The sequence below is a fragment of the Montipora foliosa genome, chromosome 4 (genome assembly GCF_036669935.1).
Source record: "Montipora foliosa isolate CH-2021 chromosome 4, ASM3666993v2, whole genome shotgun sequence".
NCBI lineage: Eukaryota > Metazoa > Cnidaria > Anthozoa > Scleractinia > Acroporidae > Montipora > Montipora foliosa.
Window position 1 is genome coordinate 32,669,931 of NC_090872.1, and position 16,666 is coordinate 32,686,596.

The 16,666-nt window shown below is 41.2% G+C and overlaps 1 protein-coding gene across 1 annotated transcript in view; it reads right to left on the reverse strand.

Annotated features, from left to right (window-relative positions):
• The window catches only part of LOC138000649 (E3 ubiquitin-protein ligase HERC2-like), a 104,896-nt gene that overhangs the window by 36,790 nt on the left and 51,440 nt on the right, over window positions 1–16,666 (reverse strand). Inside the window, exons 19-32 of the mRNA XM_068847209.1 lie at window positions 14,650–14,837; window positions 12,497–12,805; window positions 11,587–11,760; window positions 10,287–10,423; window positions 8,798–9,302; window positions 8,151–8,337; window positions 6,940–7,125; window positions 5,257–5,462; window positions 3,693–3,846; window positions 2,648–2,868; window positions 2,037–2,258; window positions 1,536–1,746; window positions 900–1,126; window positions 192–524 (exon numbers count right to left, since the gene is read on the reverse strand). Coding sequence (XP_068703310.1) covers window positions 192–524; window positions 900–1,126; window positions 1,536–1,746; window positions 2,037–2,258; window positions 2,648–2,868; window positions 3,693–3,846; window positions 5,257–5,462; window positions 6,940–7,125; window positions 8,151–8,337; window positions 8,798–9,302; window positions 10,287–10,423; window positions 11,587–11,760; window positions 12,497–12,805; window positions 14,650–14,837 — 3,260 coding nt within the window. The remainder of the gene's footprint in view (window positions 1–191; window positions 525–899; window positions 1,127–1,535; window positions 1,747–2,036; window positions 2,259–2,647; window positions 2,869–3,692; window positions 3,847–5,256; window positions 5,463–6,939; window positions 7,126–8,150; window positions 8,338–8,797; window positions 9,303–10,286; window positions 10,424–11,586; window positions 11,761–12,496; window positions 12,806–14,649; window positions 14,838–16,666) is intronic.

Sequence of the window (16,666 nt, forward strand, 5' to 3'; positions counted from 1 at the left end):
AACTATTAAACCAATTTTGTTTCATGTAAAAGTAACCTGACTGAGACTTGTCCCAAAGGGCAGATAGTCCTCACCTCCCTTCAGTTTTCGTTACTATTATTTTCCCTTCGTTTGAATGAGGCAACAATAATCAGCAAGAACTGAGTTAAGTGGTTTCATTCTACAAACGACTAACTACGTGTACTCTGTACCTCAACATCAGGATGATCGATAAGCCACGCTACAACTAACTCGGCTCTCGGCACCTCCTCATCCGCCAATTCTTTGAGCGCATATTCAGCACGGCTTCTTGAGAATCCCATCTCCACGAGTTGTTGGACCAATGGTGGTGGTGGGGGAGGGGTGGGTTTCCGCGTACGAGCCTTCTTTTTCTGCATGAGTTTTGACTTGGAGGACCTCCTAATGGAGGACTGGGGTGGCGCCCTCTCTTTCTCAAGGCTCGTCTCTGGGACGACTGGTGTTGGTAGTTCGGCTGGTCGGCTGGCTTCGTTTGCAAGAAACTGACAAGCGGCAAGGGCAGCAGCCTGTTGCATGAATGGATAAATTATCAAAAAAAAAGTAACGAATGCTTTAACACTATCAGGTAGCACGAAATGGGGAGGGGAAGGATCCTAAAGGTTGGTTGGACATAGATAATGCTTTTTCTACTGCGCGTTGTTAAACACAGGCCAACGAGACATGACTTTCCCCCAAGTTAAAGCGATCTCCCGTCATCAAATGTTTTATTCTTTTATCCTTTAGTACTATTCGGTTGCTCCGTAGCAACCGCCCTAAGAGAAAGGGCTGCAACTACAAGAGAGTTAAATAAACTTTTTAAACTATTACCATCACTACAAGAGTGTTTAACTAACTATTATCGTCATCATCAACGGTTCTTTACTTAGTGTTGCTGCATTTACCTCTAGCTCTTCTCGGTCAAACAGTGCTTTGATAGGCGAGGGTTTGATAGCAGAACACATGAGTTGTTGCAGCGAGAATGTGCTGCTACTGCCACCACCTGAGCTTTCAGCCTGGTGTGTCAGTATCTGTCTGAGATTGTCCTGTCTACTGCAAAGAACACGAGCAGACTTCAAGAGACCAAGTGTGATCTGCTGCTGCCTTAACGTCGATGTATCAACTTCTTCACCTAAGAGACAAACGTCGGTCTTGTTTCATGAGAACAGTTGCAACAAGTCATTAAAGAACTGCCCTGGTAAGCAATACTTATTAAACAATCAAACTTAATGCGGGTTCTAAAAATACAATACTCCTTTATCCACCAGCGTGATACGATGTGGCTAAAAGCTACCTCTACGTGACAAGAAACCCGAGGTGACATAATCAGGGATGTTTGTTCCTATTTCCGAGAGAAACAGTGATATTTGAAACACGATATACATAATTTAAATAACTTATCCAAGCTAATCCACTAAACAGACCATTTGCTAGTCACTCGAGCCGCGCGACAGGCAAAATCTTTCTTATAAAAGTAGACTTGAGACTCCGCAAGAATGACGTCAGCTCAGAAATGGCAAACCAAAAACCACTTTACTTACCACCAGATCTTGGAGGCATGAGGGGTCTTACAGGGGGGGATCTGACAGATTCCACACCTTCCTCGCCCGGCACTGCAGGAAGTTGGAAGTTCTCCTTGTCCTTTTCAGCTGTTTTCTTGCCGGTCCCTGCTAGTCGAACGAGTGAGGCCCAGATCCCCAGCGATGCATCCGACATTGGCAGGTTGTCCACCGAAAATGGCACGACTGGTACCTAGATGAAGTTATCCCAAAGGGCATTAATACTCCACTGTATAACAAACATGGAAACTGTGTCTAGGATTTCATAATTCTTGGTTTTCCCTCTAAGTGGTTAAAAATGAGACATGAGATATTTATCACAAAACAAAACAAAGCACGTTGAACACTCCTTTCTCTTCGTAAAATAGCAAATGTCTTGACTCAGTCAACGACACCGACAAAATCTTTCTCAGGACTAATCTCATCCGGACGATCAGGTTTAAATTCTCTTCAAACGAAGATAATTCACCCCCATTTTCTTACCGGTTTGACCTGTGATATGGAGCATATCTTGGTTTTCTGTTGGCCTTCAGACTGCACAGTTACTTTTCCATTAGGAGCTATCCTGCAAACTGTGCCCACACCCCACTCCTTCAGCTGTACCAGGCCACCAAGTCTGGGCCTGCTATCCAAGCCACCGATAACGGCCAAGACAGCCATCACTGGGCCCTGGTCCACACTGTCTTCTTTGGTTTCCTCAGAATCCTACGGAGGGACAGGTAAATTGTAAAGATCTCAGAAAAGGTATGAGTGACACAGAGAACGCTGGTTTTTTTCGATTGTTTTTTTTTTACCCCGAGAGCGGGAGGGTGTTGCAGGCCAGTTAGACAAGACCACGATTGCTTCACGTTTACCTAACTCGTAATGTGGCATAGAGCAATAGAACAGACAGACAAACAAAAACACAAGTAACAAAAGTGTACAGTTCACGATTACCATGGTTTATAAGCCAGACACAACCAGACGTACAAAGAAATTCCTGAGTTAATTAAAGAGAGAGATTTACCTTTACTTTACAAAACAAAAGCGGGAATATACCAAGGAACCAAAACACTAAATAGCATTTAGTAATGTAATTCGTTAAAGGACAAAACCTGAATTGCCGGTTCCCCTTCAACTGGCTTCAAGGTTGTTACCATGGTGACAAGACTTCGCAGCTGAGCACTTATGAATTCATTGACCATTGGGTTCCAGGCCTCTAAGGTATGTAGCTTTCGAACAAGTGCCAGTAACTCTTCCGCAACAGTACTGCTGTAAGTAGCTGAAACAGAAGCTGGGATCCTCGGCTTCCGCTTGGTTCTACGACTTCTTTCACCTAAAAGGTCACATGTGAAAGATAAAATCCGACTAAATTAATCGGACTTCCACAAAAAAATAAAAAATAAATAAAAAATGATCTCACCTGGTTCAAAAGGAGTTTTCCTTGCGATTTAACATAGGCCCTGTCCACACGTATCCCGACATTTTTCAAACCGCACCTTTTTCTTTGCGGAGTCACCTTCCGTCCACACGTATCCGGCGAATTTGGCATGCAAATCTGCAACTTTATGAATCCGCTCTCCAGAGTGGAGTACTTTCAATAGAATTTGGAATTGCTTGGAGGGTCGAATCGGGATATTATCAAATCCGATGACCTCACAAATTCAGATCCAATCCTTACTGCGTAAATATTCAACATGGCCACTGAACGAAAATACTGTCGCTTCTTTTGTCGCTAAGTAGCACACCTGATGGCGCAGGCTTTGTTAATAGTTACAGAACAGTCCTGGATGTTAGAACGAATCCCGCAATCCGGATACGCGAGGGCGGGTAAATTCGATTTGAGTACGTTACGTGGACGTGAAAATCTTTGAATCCGCAGAGAAAAAGCGCGGATTAAAAAAATATCCGGATGCGTGAGGGCGTGGTCTTAGACGCCTAATAGCTGTTCAGGTGTGGCCACACGTACGCCATTGAACCCATGCAGTTTGAGCAACGTTTACACGAGAAAGCAAACATAAAACTGAAGGAACAGACAGTAAAATGAAGATATCTTTCGCAAACAAAGAGAGAGATTGTATCGAATCAGTTCGTTTCGTCCTGAATTGCTGAAATACATGTAGGACTTGTTGTTAAGAGTGGCGGGTCTCTTGTACAAACCTGAAGGGAGTTGGACGGGCAGACTTCCATGACAAGTCATTAAAACTCTGCCAAGCAAAGCGAACAGCTTAGCGACAACTTCAGACATCCTGTGAGATTCCTTTGTGACACTCCACGAGGGCAACACGGATCTCAGCAACCGCAAGGCTAGAATCTGTTGGTTGGAATGACAGGCAAGTTTGATAGAACATATCCGTACTCTCAATATTGGACTGGACCTACAATAAGCTCCAAAGGATTGAGACATTTTGCCCTTTTAAGGTATCTCGGACAAATCCCTCCCCCGAAATCTTTTCATCTCACCCCCCCCCCCCCCCCCCTAACAATGTTGTTATCTTATCACCAACACTTCCTTTTTCCGTTACCAACATTGAAAGGGGGAGGCGAGCGAAAAATTCAATAGCTTTCTTTTACAGACGAATACGTGACAATGTCACGCTAAGTCGTTTGAACGACGAAATGCTTGGTATTAACCAGCCAAAATATCAACTCAATACTTTGTACGTTGTCCCTTGTCTGCAATGATCACATCCATTCTATCGCTCATACTATTGATGGTTCTATCGATTAATTTCTTCTCTTAACGTTGTATAGTTAGTTGTCCGCACCGTATGGCAGAACTAATCGAACGTTTTGGACTTGAAAATTCGTTTCACGATATGGAAAATGTTTTCTATGCAATTTGGATAACTACTTCTAGATGGTATAACCAAGAGCTCATCTCCAATTTCCTTAGATCACTCTCTGTTAACAATCCCTTTTGCCGTGTTTGCATAGTATTTGTATCCTTTACTACGTAGGGGACGTTGACCATGTGCGGATACTGACTTCGTTGTTATGTACCCTGCTTGTTTCATTAACCTCTTGACAGTAATTTGGATGATTTGACCACCCAGCGATTCATTTTTTTATTATCTCTGAAGCCTTACGGGCCGTTATTACCTGCAGGTTAAATTCTTGAATTGTTTCTTCACTTGTTACACCCCGAACAACTTGGGATCATGTCGGAAATATCTTAGTTCAGTGATTTTGTGTTTTGCCAACGATATTCCGCCGATATATGTTTGACGCATACTGCATTAATTTGAGTAGATTTGCTTACCAGGACGTCGTGGTCCCTCAAGGACCCTATAATATAGTTGTGCACGACGCTGATGACACAACTGTGTTGTTATTTTCGTAAGTCTCACTATGACACCACCTTCAGCGTATATCACAATAATTATGTATACGGACGGCACATTTTAATTTCATGAAAACTCTTACAGTAACACGTTGGTAATTTGTTTTCCATGAAGTCAGACATTATGTGTATTTACAGACAACTTTATCCGAAATGTTTCAGGGCTGGCGATGGCGCGTTGGCTAAGAAAACAGATATTACTTTTCTAACAAATTCAGAGTAGTTCAAAATTTCTCAACAAATAATGTGTGTGAGTGCCTCGCACTTTCTTCATTTAACTTTGTAGGGGTTCCTCATTTTAGCCATCCGCCATTCACGAAAACACTTCATGAAATACTACAGAAGGACAAAATTATCACTCTGCCTTAATCTGAATGTTACCTGGCGAGGTAGATGGGTAGCAGACACAGAAGAGGGTACCGAGTCGTCATCTGGAAGTGATCCCTTCACTACCCGTAGCAGGAGGCTTACCCACTGAGAGCTACTGAGTGCACAACACATGACTGGGGATACTGCAATACCCCGGATGAAGCCTAACTTAGCCCAGTCTCTGTGCTGCTGGGCCATCTCTATGGTGCCAACTTTCCCTGTAGATTGGACACAAATTTCCACAATCAACATACCTCCTGCAAAACTTAACGGGATGATACACAAGGTGACCTTTACATGACGGACTTTTCATCATCATCATCATAATCATCATCATTTATTTTCCTTGATATTAAAACGAATTTTACAAAGTACAGCGTGTTGTTAGGCGAGGAGACCTCAAGAAGCCACCAGGCTTATAGCAGAGGCCACCTCAACATCATAATATGATAAAAAAATAAGGGCTGCGAAGGCTAGGATAATTCAGTAACTATTTTAACAAAAACTCTAGCACTTTTTTTCTTAAAGATAGGAAAGCTTGACAAGTTTGTAATAGATACAGGAAGACAATTCCAGATTTTTTATCCTTGGTAAAGAATTGTGAATTTATTGAAGTCAATACGATAGGAATGCACCAGATAATTACTGGTTGTTCTTGTGTCATATCTATGAATTTGACTGTTCGTCATAAACAGATTGACAAAGAGTGGAAGCAGCATATCATCGTGGAAGCGAAACATGAATTTAGCAATCTCAAGCAATTTTAGAGCTTCGGTGCAAAATTCAACAAGAAAGTCAATTGAAATAGCATAGTCATGTTTTCTTCTGACAAAGGTCTTGATGATTGTTTCAGTTCGTTTAGCTTAAGAAAAGAGGAAAGAATTATCTGGAAAACTGAATTGCTTGAAACGGTGTTAAACAAAAAAAATTCATTGTTATGAGCTCCTTTTAAGATTTTAGCATTCCATACTGCAGATTTGTAGAGAAAGATAAAGTACCGTATCATTTGTATTCTGGTGCTTCGCAGAATTAAAAGGTACTCAAGCCGGGTTCTATACTTACTGTACATGTAGCTTAAATCTGGGACATAAAAGTTGAATTTTTCAGGGTTGCAGTTAAGGTTAAGGTCGGGCCTCAATTGTTCACAAGGGGGGAAGCACCACCCACCACAGCAATCACTATCCAGTGCACAGGCACTATGAAAACCAATGAAGTTATTCAAAAGATATTTTCAAGTGGATAGCACCTGCCGAGAGGTGTAACAGGAGACGGATTGGATCCGTGGATTGAAGCTGAAGTCTTACCATCCACCATTGAAGATAAACCACCACTTACGAAACTCCGTTACGTTTTAAAGGACGGATTCTGTTGGTATTATTCCAGATCGGGGACACCTCTTAAATAAACGGAATACCGCTTACTTGGAATACACAAAATACCAGTTCTTTTGGAATAATTTTGGTGTTAAATCGCGTGCTGCCCACTGGCGGACTATCAAATCCTTAATTCTCAGCGTTAATAACCATTGCGTTTTCCGATAACATGTTCTTTTGGAGGAACTTTTTGCAGTTATCCAGCTTTTTTTCTATTCCAGATTGGAGTTAAAACTCCAATCTGGAATAGAAAAAAAACTGAATGGTTAAACGACGAAATGCCCGCAGCATCAGTGCTACAAAGCATTCTTAGAACACTAACCAATTGTGCCTGCATCAAGGAGGTTGTGTAACAAGCCGCTGAGTGCTCGCACGCTCTCGATCTGTAAACTGTTGGCATGGAGACCACATCCAACAGCCAGCGCTTGCAAAAGGCAAACACACGAGTGGCGAATGAGAGCAGTGGGATGAACTGATTGAATTTCGGTTTTCTCTTGCTTTGAATCATCTGAAAAAGGAAAAAAAGGCAAACACCAATATTTATCTGTTTTGCAATTTGAATTGTGTTTTAAATCTGCAAGCCAGTTTAAATTTACCTCTATTCACGAGATCGAGATTGGAATTACTGTGGATATTCCGTCAAAGGTAAGCAGAATGCTGTGAAATTTTGTTTTAAGCACAAACGTCATATTTTAGAAAAGAAAACAAAAACAAAAACATATCTACAATATATGTCAGGGTTCGTACTCTTTAAAGCATTTCAAATTTCATGACTTTCCATGACCTTAAATTTAGTTGTCATATTTCTTAACTATCCTTATTGCAGAATATTACTCAAATCAAATTTGAAGAAATTAACAACCTCTTTCCGCCCAACTCAGTGAAACGTTTGATTGTTTGATAGAAACTCATCTTTACTCCATTTTATCCTTGCTTTGACACCACAATGATTAATTTACCATTTATAATTAAAATTTCCCATGACTTTCCTTGACCGACCATAAAATTACATGACTTTCCAGGCCTGGAAAATGAAATTCTTAAATTCCATGACTTTCCATGACCCGTACGAACCCGGTATGTATATACCAACCGAATGCAACAATGGCCGCAACTTTTCTTTTTTGGGCCAATTAGGCTCACGGGCCTCAATTCAATTTTAGCTGTAAAACAAGGCTTGTCAGGATAATAAGCACCAAAATAGAATAATTCATCAGCGGTCTTTTTTTGCATTTGGAAGGTCGTGTTTTAGGAGCCTCCCCGGACCACACACACGGCTGTCTTCAAATAACTAAAGGGAGGTATTTCTCTTGTAATGGCAACAGAAAATAAATAATGAAAGAAGGGGTGTCTGTTTGAAAATCTCCATCCTTTTGCTGACGGTATCTTTACAGGATACAGAGGTGACAGAAAAACTGTCTTAATCTCATTGGCAAAGGACAGGATCAACTGACTGGACTATGAACAGTTGGCATGCCCAATAGAAAAAGTAAAATCCCAAATCCGTGTTGCGAGAACTATATAGCAAATCACCTTTCAAGTCTTCTTCCTCCTCTTCGCTGCTTTCCGGGACGGGCGGGGGTCCCGCCAACTTCAGGTCAAATTTTCCCTCCTTGCCCATACGGTATGAGTTAGTGCTGCCTGTGTCCCACTGAATACGCACCCACTCATCTTCTCCAAGCTCTCCTATAACACGACCCTCGCTTGGTGGAGGTCCATCCTGTGGGTAAGAAATGGAGAAAACCGAAAAAAAATGGTAATAAGTCTAGCATTGGGGCTCTGTAAAGTTAAACGTAGCTCGGCAGCATTCAAGAAAGGCTCCACGTTTTCGCATCTACTAGTTTCAAATCTTTGTCATAGGTGTCAAGTCACCGCTATCATGCTGTTGCAAAATTCAGCAGATCTTAATTTACCATCGTTTGCTTATAGCACCGACAAGCGGAGATGATGTCGCAAGGTTTGCTCAGTGTATCATACGGGATGTTTAGTCACGTGTTTGCGTCATGAATACCGAGTGTCTCAAAGAGCAAAGTACAAAACAATTTTATTTTAACTAAAGAGAAAAGCAACTCCTATTTACTCCGTACAATGTGTCAGTTTCAGATTACGCTATTCTAAAGAAAAGATGGCATAAGTTAAGAAAGCAAAGAGATTTAACAAAAAAAGATATCTGGTTTTACCTGATCTCCCCACTTCCAGTCAGGACCTCTCACAACTCGGGTACCAATCTTCATTCTCTTCGCCATTTCTGGCCCCGTGATAGGCAGTGTGGGATGCTTCTTCGCAGCCTTAGCTTCGTCAATAATAGCAGCCAAGTTGGACTCTTCTTCTTTAGTGGCTTCACAGGGTCCTGCCAGTCGCATGATGGTCTGTGTTAAGCCGATAGTGCCTGCATTCAGAATCAGGCTCATATCACTGGCATTGTGTTCAGCAGTTAAGACTCCTAAAGTGGCTAGAAGAAAACGTGCCACAGGGAGTGCACCTAGGCACAGGCCACCGTGAAAATCATCTGGGGCAGTGTTGGGTCTTGATTCAGCTTTCTTGAAGGTGTCGTCTGCATAGGTAATTGCTTCACGAAGTGTGGTAACTGCCCATTGGTTTATCCTGCGGAAAGCTGTTTCTAGAATAACACGTTCGTAGGGTGGGATGAGACCAACATCGGTTGTGCAATGTGGAAGCGTTTTGCTGAAATTGAAACCATAAAAATGAAAAATGTGATTGTTATCTCCTTGGGTTTCTATATGGAGGCTATGAATTCAGAACTCCCACTTTGTGTCTTTAGATTCAACAAACAACTGTTGAGCTTCCGCAGTCGAAAAATTTATTTGTACCCCTTCAATCAGTGGGCAAAGTCTTAAGGGGTCACTCTGCTCTGTACAATTCCAGGCACATACGATTGCCGCTGCAGCGGAAACGAAGCGAGATGAAACCAATAAACAACTGTCGAGGATTGAATATCTGACATGGCGAATTGTAAATAGCTAATCTCTTATCAGTAAAAGGTTCCTGCTCGATGACACAACCAACAACTGGCAATAAAATCCAGTTCAACATTTTGGAGTTATCACGACCAAGACGTCAAAGCGCAGGATGTCGGCCTAGGGGGTGCAGGGATGGCGGAGTGGTGAGAACACTTGCCTCCCACCAATGTGGCCCGGGTTCGAATCTCAGACTCGGCGTCATATGTGGGTTGAGTTTGTTGGTTCTCTACTCTGCACCGAGAGGTTCTCTCCGGGTACTGCGGTTTCCCCTCTCCTCAAAAACCAACATTTGACTTAATTTTGCGTTAATTGTTAATTCCAGTTTACAGTGTCCCCAATTAGTGTTCCAGCGCTGGAACGACTAGACAATTAATAAAGTTCCTTTCCTTTCCTTTTTTTTTTACCTCACTTCCAGAATAACTGCACCGATTAGCATTTTGTACAAAAGTTAAACTGAGCAACTAGGGATGGACGAATCTATTGCAACATCTGTTAGAACTGGTTAAAAACAATGTGCACTAATACTCAACTAAAGCAACCCTCAACGCTGCCACTTACATCGACCCAATGAAAGCAGCGTTCAAAACCAGTAGTGTTAAATTGTATCTGACGAAAACAGCCTTGTGATCACAAATAACACACAATCACAAATTTTACTGCGTGATCTGCTTGGCATTTCAAAACTTACTGTGTTTGAGAGTGAGTTGAAAGAAGACCTTGCCAGCCACATAAAATTGAATAACGAACTGATGGAATCAGATATTCCTTGCAAACAAGAGACAGCAGAGTTTCTGCCCCTTCCAACCTTTGCCGGCCCCTTTCAAGCTGAAATTAAAAAGTTAAGTAGACTAAGAATTCAACCAAAACTATTTAAGTGCTACTACGATCAAAAAATCACTTCGTTCTTTATTTTAGATTTTGAAAGTGCGTTTGCTTAACACCTGAATGGCAAAATTTAAGGTTTGATTTTTATCCTAAGGTTGTTTAATTTGAGTAGGGAAAAGTGACATCATTAACACACTACCTTAAAATTTCAGCTTATAAACGCAGTTTACCATGTATGCTAAACGCGAGTTTAAAAATCTGAAAGCCTGGAACTCCCGTGCTGCATATTAATTCAGGCGCGTACACACGCATTGCATTCTTAAACTGGCGAGTTTTTGACGTCATTTTCTCCTCAAATGATTTTAAAGTTAGAATGCGGTGGACCATTAAATAGGAATTCCCACTAAATTAGACATGTGTCTTTTTAAATCAAAGCTAAAAACTTTGGTCACTTAGTGTTGAGTTAATACAGGTTTGAAATCCAAATAAAAAGAAAAATTGATTTTTTGGTTATAGTAGCATTGCCTGAAATAACATCGAATTTTTTCTTCTTCAGAAAAGTACAATGTTAGATAAAGAGAAATGGAAACTGTGACAGGGCAGTTGTGATTTTGCATACCTTGGGAAAAGAACATCAGCCATTTAAGTAATGAGTCTGTTACTTAATATATCCGCTTGAAGCTTGCGGAGTCGAGTATAGAAAGAAGTAAAGTGAGGTACAAGTAATAGTCACACCCCTCGGGGTTCCCTTAGGGCTTTAAGGACAAATCTACAATTTGGGGGACTTTGGCCTAAACTGTTTAATCGTTATGCCGTTTACAATAATTTCTGAGGAAAGTGAAAGATGCCCCCATATAGAACAACACCTGACCACGACACAGGGAACTCAGTGTCCTGCTCTTTTCGAATAGTGTGTGTGATCTTTAACGTCCCACAGAGTTGAAAGAATTGAGTGTAACCATTTGCAGATGTACTTGCAAAGGGAGCACACTCTCCTTAGGTTATTAAAAACTCCAAAACTTGATCCGGCCGGAGAAGAATTCACGACTACCCGCACGGTAGTACGACGCTCAAGCAATTGAGCCAACCGGTCGGTGTTCGAAAACTTTTATGAGTAACACAAGGGCTTCATGGAAAAAAAAAAAGACATAAAGACACCGTACCTGTTTATGAAGACAGGCCCTTAGTTTTTCCACCTCAATTGGATCATCATCAAGAATGAATTCTTTGATGTGGTTCATCAAGACGGCTTCTGCTGAGGAGCTGATCAAACGCTCACGGAGCCACTTCACTTTGCGAGCACTAGTCAGTGAAGTGTTAATTTCCGTGTAGTCAACCTATCACGTGAAAATACAAAACAGGTGGAAACGATGGGTGCCAGGAAGCGTTATGATTAGGACGGACTCTCAGCACACACAAAATTCTAGAAAGTGTTTCCTGCCATCTTTTGAAGTACATCGCCCCTTCAAAAGCAGAAAGAATTAAACTGCAAGCAATGCTTGCGTCAAAGCACTTAAAAAGCCGGAAGTTGATGAAAACTCTTGATGCCGTGCGATTGCAAGTGGACAAAAGTCTCAAATTTACGTTGCTCTTTTTTTTATTTTTACGTCCATTTTGATTACATACACTTTACACAGTGCAAATGACAGTTTTTATAGCAAAGGTTAAAAGGCCTAAGCCCTGTGGTTTTCTAGTTTCAGGTTTTCCGAAAGGTTTTAAGTGCATAAACGAATGGCCAATTTATTGTTTTGAACTCACGATTAAATGGGTGAAAAAAGTATCATTTCTAGAGTAAATCAACCGTAAGTTCCATGCATGGGGTGTAGCTCGGTCGAGAACTTGATGAGGTCTTTTAATTCTATCCCTCTTTCAGTCGCTAGTACAAAGAGCACGACAAACATATTGGGTCAGAAAACGAAAAAATGTTCGCTAGGAGAGGACAACGTCTTGTCTGGACAAGTGAAATAGCCCTTCCCAGAACTTTAAAAGCCATGAAATTATACATCTCGTATTTTTATACGAGGGTAGAGGCAAAATTCCACCAAGAAAAAAGTATTAGATCATGGGACATACTTTCTGCTTGGTTTTGTGCTCAACAGTTTCTTTCTCCTTGAAAGCCTTTCCTTCCAATTGATCAGCACCAGAATGCACCGTTTCATCTTCCCTGGTTGTTGGCTTTTCTTTCCCTTCTAACTTTTTCTTTTCTCTGATCATACGCTGAACAACCTTCGCCCAGCGAGGACGAGTGTTCCGTATCCTCATGCGAGACAGGGTAGACACCTCACTGGACATTGCTGGATGAAGTTCTGTGAAAAGGAACTGGCATCTCTCCAATGCAGGAGAGCAGACCTCTTCATATGAGCGCGATGATTCCTGCCGTGCCTTAAGAACAAGAAATATCTATATTCAGCTGTATCCAGGTTGAGGGCAGAGGGCCCCAATGCCATAAGCGACTTTCTTTGTTAGTTTCTCAATGTGACTCCTCCGATCAAATTTGTTGTCAATGGTTACTACGAGTGATTTTGTGGCAGCAACTTGGCTAATTTGGACATTATCAATATCAGTTGTTGGGGAATCCGTGAGATTATTCAGCCTCTGCCTGGATTCAATGAGCATGAACTCGGTTTTCGTCATATTTAGAGTTAGCTTGTTTGCTCACACCCAATTTATTGTGGACATTTACTAATCCTGATTCAGATAGAACTGAATACTACCTACACTATAACCTGCATATGTTAGGTGGATATCATCAGGGTACATCCTGGGCTCACAATTGAGTAAACAGTTAGGACGATCATCAATATACGGTAAAAACAGAAGTGGCCCTTAAATCTTCCCTTGGGGAACGCTGCAGTTTACTGGATACCTATTAGAGAGTGCCCCGTTAATGGAGCAGATTTGTGTACGATTTTCTAAATATGACCTAAACCACTGGTAAGCATTTCCATATATGCCGTAATTACTTAATTTGACAAGAGGATCTCTACGAAAACGAAGAAGAGCCGTGACCGTCGAGTGTATAGCACGAAAACCTGATTGATGTTTGCAAAGGATCCTGTGCTCTTCCAAATTGGTAAACAACTGGTCGTAAACAATTCCTTCGAACACTTTGGCCACTACTGAGATTACAGAAATTGGACGATAATTGTTTAGATCATCTCGATCGCCTTGTTTGAAAAGTGGAGTTGCTCTCGAACATTTCCAATCATCTTTAAATACACCTTGAATTATTAATTGATTAAAATTTTCACAAATGGGTTGGCAAATGAGATCTGCACATTCTCGAATAATCCTAGCAAATATCATATCAAGGCCAGTTGTCTTTGATGTCTAGTTTATTCATGAGTGAAAAAACACTTTATTTGCTGTCGTTGGACGGAGTTGAAACTGTTTATCAGTACTAGAGAGGTAGTCCAGAAAACTATCAGTATTTGAGAAATTGACTTTCTTGGCAAGTTTTGGACCAATAGTAGACATACACCATTCAATTTTAGAGACGTTACCGATTTCTTTCCAGATTTACACGAAGTAATTTCATTGATAGTTTGCCACGTCTTTCTAGAACCACCAGTGCAAATTATTAAAGGGAAACTGTCACGAGAAGCGCATGCGCTAGCGTCTTGTGAAAACTTGAAAAGTGTTAGGTTAAATTTTTTCAAGTTGAATCGACAAATTCAAACTGGTGTCCACTGGAGAGGGCCATGGTGGACAAAGGAGAAACTCCGGCGAACAACGTGACTCACGCGTGAATCCATGATGGCGGCTAGAATTTTCCGTGGGCTCGAGAGCAAACAGACTCGAGCATGCGCAGCTCATGACAGTGCCCCTTTAAGGTAGTAGTTCTGCTTGGCAGATCTGATTTGGCTGTTCACTAAGTTCCGTAGTTTTTTTTAAATCGCAACTCCTCATCAAGCTGAAAATGGGTGAAACCTTTGAACTAATGGGAGGACTCAACAAAATGCAAGTCTAATTTGAAAAGTGGGTTTCGTGGAGGAGAAAGATTATTACTGAAAACTACAGGGAAACCACCAACTGATAATGGCGATGTTGCTTTGTACCCATGTAAAAGATAAAAAGGTACTTGCGTACTAACCAACTGTGCTATCCTTACTCCTCTAAACACGCCGTCCTTACTCCTCCTAACACGCCGAATGTCACAGACTTGCTGCCAATTTACTCAATCATAAGTAAGAAACGAAAGGATCGGTGTTTTTCGATAAACTCACCCTTAATAGTACACACTTTGTCTGGTACACAACTCTAAGGACTTCACCGACGGGTTTTGGTATTGTCACGGGAGGCAAATGAGACGATGAGCCTTGGGGAAAAGAAGATGGTACATCCACGGATGATCCTGAACTCGGAGAGCTAGGTGAATGAGGTTCACCATCCAATACGCTAAGTGCAGCATTACCTATAAGAAAGGAAAAGTTGCTAATGTATTAGGGGCGACGTGCCCAGAAATGCAAGCATAGTGTAATAAATGAATTGCCAGTAATCTGAGACCTATGGTACGCGCAAAGTATTCTGGGATAGCCAGGGGCACACATTGCAAGAAGCTGGAAAGAAGTATATGACAGAAAGTTGTGTCTTCGTCAAAATCATTGATATTAGACAAACAATAACGTATTTTCGCCCTGATTTTGTGAGACATGAAGATGACTAATGTTTGTGCATGAAAAATTTGAGTTGCGTGATTTCCGTGATAAAATCTATCCATCTAACACTCTTTCCGGCTTGCGTAAGGTTGATTGTGAAATCTAGCTGTATCAAGTAATGCTTGGTCTTGACATAGAAAAAAATAGGTGCAAGTTTGATGAGATTGATTCAATAAAGCCTTTGCAGTAGTCATTACGTGGTCGTTCAAGGTTATGAGTACTAAGGTCGGCTCTGCTAGAGCATAATTATAATAATTCATTAAAAAGAAAACCAGTGTCCATGATGGGTTTAAAATTGAACCATTTTTTTTGTTTAGTTGACAATGTACAAACAAGTCTCTTAGCCAGCGTTGCACAACTAAACTTTTTGGCAACTTTCGGATATCCCCGTGTTTCTTGTCACTGGTTTCAACCCTCCACAGTGCAAATAGCTCGGTAAACAATATCCATCATCCGATCCCGCACAATAATTTCTCTCCTTTGGGGGTAAAAGTACAGCAGCCATGTCAACGTTCTAACACGTTATATACGTTATAACTATATAAAAATAAAAATAAAAATCTCGATACATGTAATTACATATTGAAAAAGGCTTTATTGAGTCAATCCCCTCAAATTTATACCGAAGTTTGTTCTTTCACAATCAGTCTTAAGCAAGGAAGAGTGTACTTATCGATAAATTCTATCGCAATAATCACACAAAAACTTACAATTTTCACGCACAAACATTATGCACCACCGTGACTCACAAAATGACGGCGAAAATGCGTTTCACTTGGTCCAACATCGCTGATGCTTGCAGGGATGGCGCAGTGGTGAGAGCACTCGCCTCCCACCAATGTGGCCCGGGTTTGATTCCCAGACTCGGCGTCATATGTGGGTTGAGTTTGTTGGTTCTCTACTCTGCACCGAGAGGTTTTCTCCGGGTACTCCGGTTTCCCCTCTCCTAAAAAAAACCAAAATTTGATTTGATTTGCGTTAAGTTGTTAATTTCAATTTACAGTGTCCCCGATTAGTGCTCTACGGCGCTAGAAGATTAGACTCTTAAATAAAGTTCCTTTCCTTTCCTTTCTTTTACTAGTTTCGAAACTAGTGACCAAGCCCCTTAACTTCGACAGCGCGCCATTTTCAACAGAAGACTTTGCTGGCAGGCTATGCTTTCGAAGAAGACACGACTGTTTGTTGTCCATTTCTTTCCAGAAAATTGCAATGTTTGCCCCCTGGCGATCCCATAATCCTTTATGCTTAACGCAGTCTCCGATTAATGGCAAATCATTCATTAGATGCAAGCTTATATCAAGAAGCATCCCAAAGTGTCCTCTTGCTCCTGTCTTCATTTTCAACATAACTCGAGCCAAGGAATACAGACAATTATTAAATTCTCAACCTCGGATAATGCATTTCCCGTGCTCTGATTGCTTCACTCAATCTCGGTTATCAGCTCATATAAAAAAAAAAAAATAAAATAAATAAAAACCTTTTTGTGGAAAGTTTGGATCAATTCCGAAGCTTAGAAGTCCGCGAAAAGGTAGGAAATGTTTTTGTGATGAGCCTGTGTCTGTCTGACCTCAAGGTATTACACAAC